The 2,439-nt window shown below is 69.2% G+C and overlaps 1 protein-coding gene across 1 annotated transcript; it reads right to left on the reverse strand.

The window, feature by feature from the left end:
* Window positions 1-71: 71 nt before the first annotated feature.
* Window positions 72-2,099, reverse strand: ETH_00041955 (uncharacterized protein; the record flags this gene model as incomplete). Its single annotated transcript, XM_013380090.1, has 1 exon — window positions 72-2,099. A coding segment is annotated over one exon (2,028 nt), but the record flags the coding sequence as incomplete, so codon positions are not given.
* Between the last annotated feature and the right edge of the window lie 340 nt (window positions 2,100-2,439).

The raw sequence follows: 2,439 nt of genomic DNA on the forward strand, positions 1-2,439 counted from the left end.
GGGGGGCCCCCGGGGGGCCCCTCCGCGCCAGAGTGCTGGCGCCGCTTGCGGGCCCGCCGGCCCAGCAGCACCGCGAGGGCCCCAAAGACAGTCATGGGGGGGCCCCCCGAGCGGGGGCCCCCTGGGGGGACCCCCTCTGCTGCTGCTGCAGGCTGGCTGGACCCTTGGTGGGAGAGCCCCTTGGGCCTCAGGGTACGGAAAATGGCAGCTAAACCCTTCATGGGGTCTCTGGGGGGCCCCTCCAGGGTTTGGGGTGCAGCAAGGGCCTCCTCAGCAGGCTTTGGGGGCCCCACTTTACCTGCCTCTTTGGGGGGGCCCCCCTTAGGGGACGAAGGGGGCCCTTGGGGAGACGTAGGGCCCTTCCCTGAGGCTGCTGGGGGCCCCTTGCCTAAGGGGGCCCCCCCTGGGTGCCCCCCTGTCTCCACTGCGGGGGCCTTTTCTCCACTGGTGTCTCCTTTCAAGGACCCAGAAGTGTGGGGAGCCTTAGGGGGCCCCGTGGAGGCCCCCTTGGGGGCCCCCGTGGGGGGCCCCTTGGGACCCTCCGTGGGGGGCCCCTTGGGGCCCCCTGTGGGCGGCCCCTTGGGGACCTCCGTGGGGGGACCCTTGGGGGCCCCTGCAGAGGGCCCCTTGGGGGCCTCCGTGGGAGGCCCCTTGGGGGCCCCCGTTGAAGGCCCCTTAGGGGCCCCCGTGGGGGGCCCCTTGAGGGTTCCCTCACGGGTCCCATCGGAAGGGGCCTTAGGGGCCCCCTGAGTTGGTTCCGTAGGGGGGGCCCCCTTGAGGGCTCCTTTTGGGGGCCCCCCTTCCAGTGGTATACGGGGCTTATCAGACCCTGCAGAGGCCCCTGATGTAGACAGGGGGGGGCCCTTGGGGGCCCCCCTATTCTGAATTGTGTCTGTTTTCTTGGCTGGTAAGGGGGGCCCTTTTGCCCCTTCCACAGAAGACACTTTGGGGGGGCCCTTGGAGCCCCCTGGCCCTGACTGCGGGGGAGACAACTTGGGGGCCCCCTGGGGTCCCCCTAGTTGTTTGGAATCTGCAGCAGCTGCTGCAGCAGCTGCTGCAGCAAGTACCTCCTCGCGGGGGCCCCCCACAGCCACGGGGGCCCCTTTAGGCGCAGCTGCCTGGGGGGCCCCACACTCTGGCTCCAGCATCACTGCAGCAGCAGGCCTTGCTGGGACCTCCTGCCTTAAAGATGCCCCTGGGGGGCCCCCTAGGGGGCCCCTTGGGGGGGCCCCTGGGGGGCCCCCTCGCTTTGGGGTTTCTTCTGTGGGTGGGCCCCCCGGCACACTGGGAGGCAGCAAATCGTCTTTAGGGGGGCCCCTTGAAGCTGAAGAAGACCCAACTGGGGGCCCCTTGGGGGCCCCAGAGGGTTCAGCATTGGGGGCCCCTGTAGAATCCCCTTTGGGGGCCACTTGGGGGGCCCCTTTGGGGGCCCCTGGGGGTTCACCTTTAGGGGCCCCCTTGGGGGCCCCCGAAGTTTGTTTGATGGGTCCAGCCTTGACTGTCTCAGGGGGCCCCCCTCCTAATTCTGTTGAAGCGAGTTTTGCAGAGGGCCCCCCTGGGGACCCTTTGGGTTTGGGGGACCCCAGGGGGGCCCCAGGGGTGCCCCCCTGGGGAAGGGCCTTTTGGGGGGCCCCCTGAACTGTTTCCTTTGAGGCTGCCGTGGCAGGGGGTCTGCTTGGGGGCCCCTTGGGGGCCTCCTTGGGGGCCTTCTGCGCAGCAGCTGCTAAGGGCCCCTCAGAGGCCCCCACCGAGCGGGGCCCCAAGGGTGGGGGCCCCTCCAAAGACACACTAGGGGAGCCCCCCTTATGAGACACTCTAGACGGGGGGCCCCCATGAGACTGCGGAGATGAGGGGCCCCCTTGACCCCCTGCAAGCAGCTCTTTGGGGGTGGCCCCCTTTGGGGGCCCCCCAGGTGGAGGCCCCTGAGCAGACAGCTTGTGGGGAAGGTCCTGGGTGGGGGGCCCCTTGGCTGGGGGCCCCCCTCGGGGCCCCAGAAACAGGGTACTGGTGGGGGCCCCCCCACGATGGGGGGCCCCCCTTTGCCCCTGTTTTGGGGGCCTCGTGAACTTGCTGCCAAGGGTAATGTACTGCTGCATCATGAGTCTCCTTCGAGCAGCAAAAGCGTCTCTGTGGAGGGCCCTAAGGCCTTCATTCTCGCTGCTGCTGCTGCTGCTGCTGCTGCGGTTGCTGCTGCTGCTGCTGGCGTTGCTCCAGATGCCGCTGCTAGCGCGGCGGAGCTTGCTGCTGCTGGGGACCACGCTGCTGCTGCTTGGGCTCACGCTGCTGCTGCTGCTGCTCTTCCTGCTGCTGCTTTTGAGGCTCTTCCTGCTGCTGCTTCTGCTGCTGTTGGCCCGTCTTCGCTGGTGCGCCCTGCTGCGGCTGCTGCGGCTGCTCCTGCTGCTGCTGCTGCGCCTGCTGCTCCAGTTCCTGCTGCTGCTG

This window comes from Eimeria tenella, genomic scaffold, assembly GCF_000499545.2.
Source record: "Eimeria tenella Houghton genomic scaffold, Eth_scaff4433, whole genome shotgun sequence".
In the NCBI taxonomy this organism is placed as follows: domain Eukaryota; phylum Apicomplexa; class Conoidasida; order Eucoccidiorida; family Eimeriidae; genus Eimeria; species Eimeria tenella.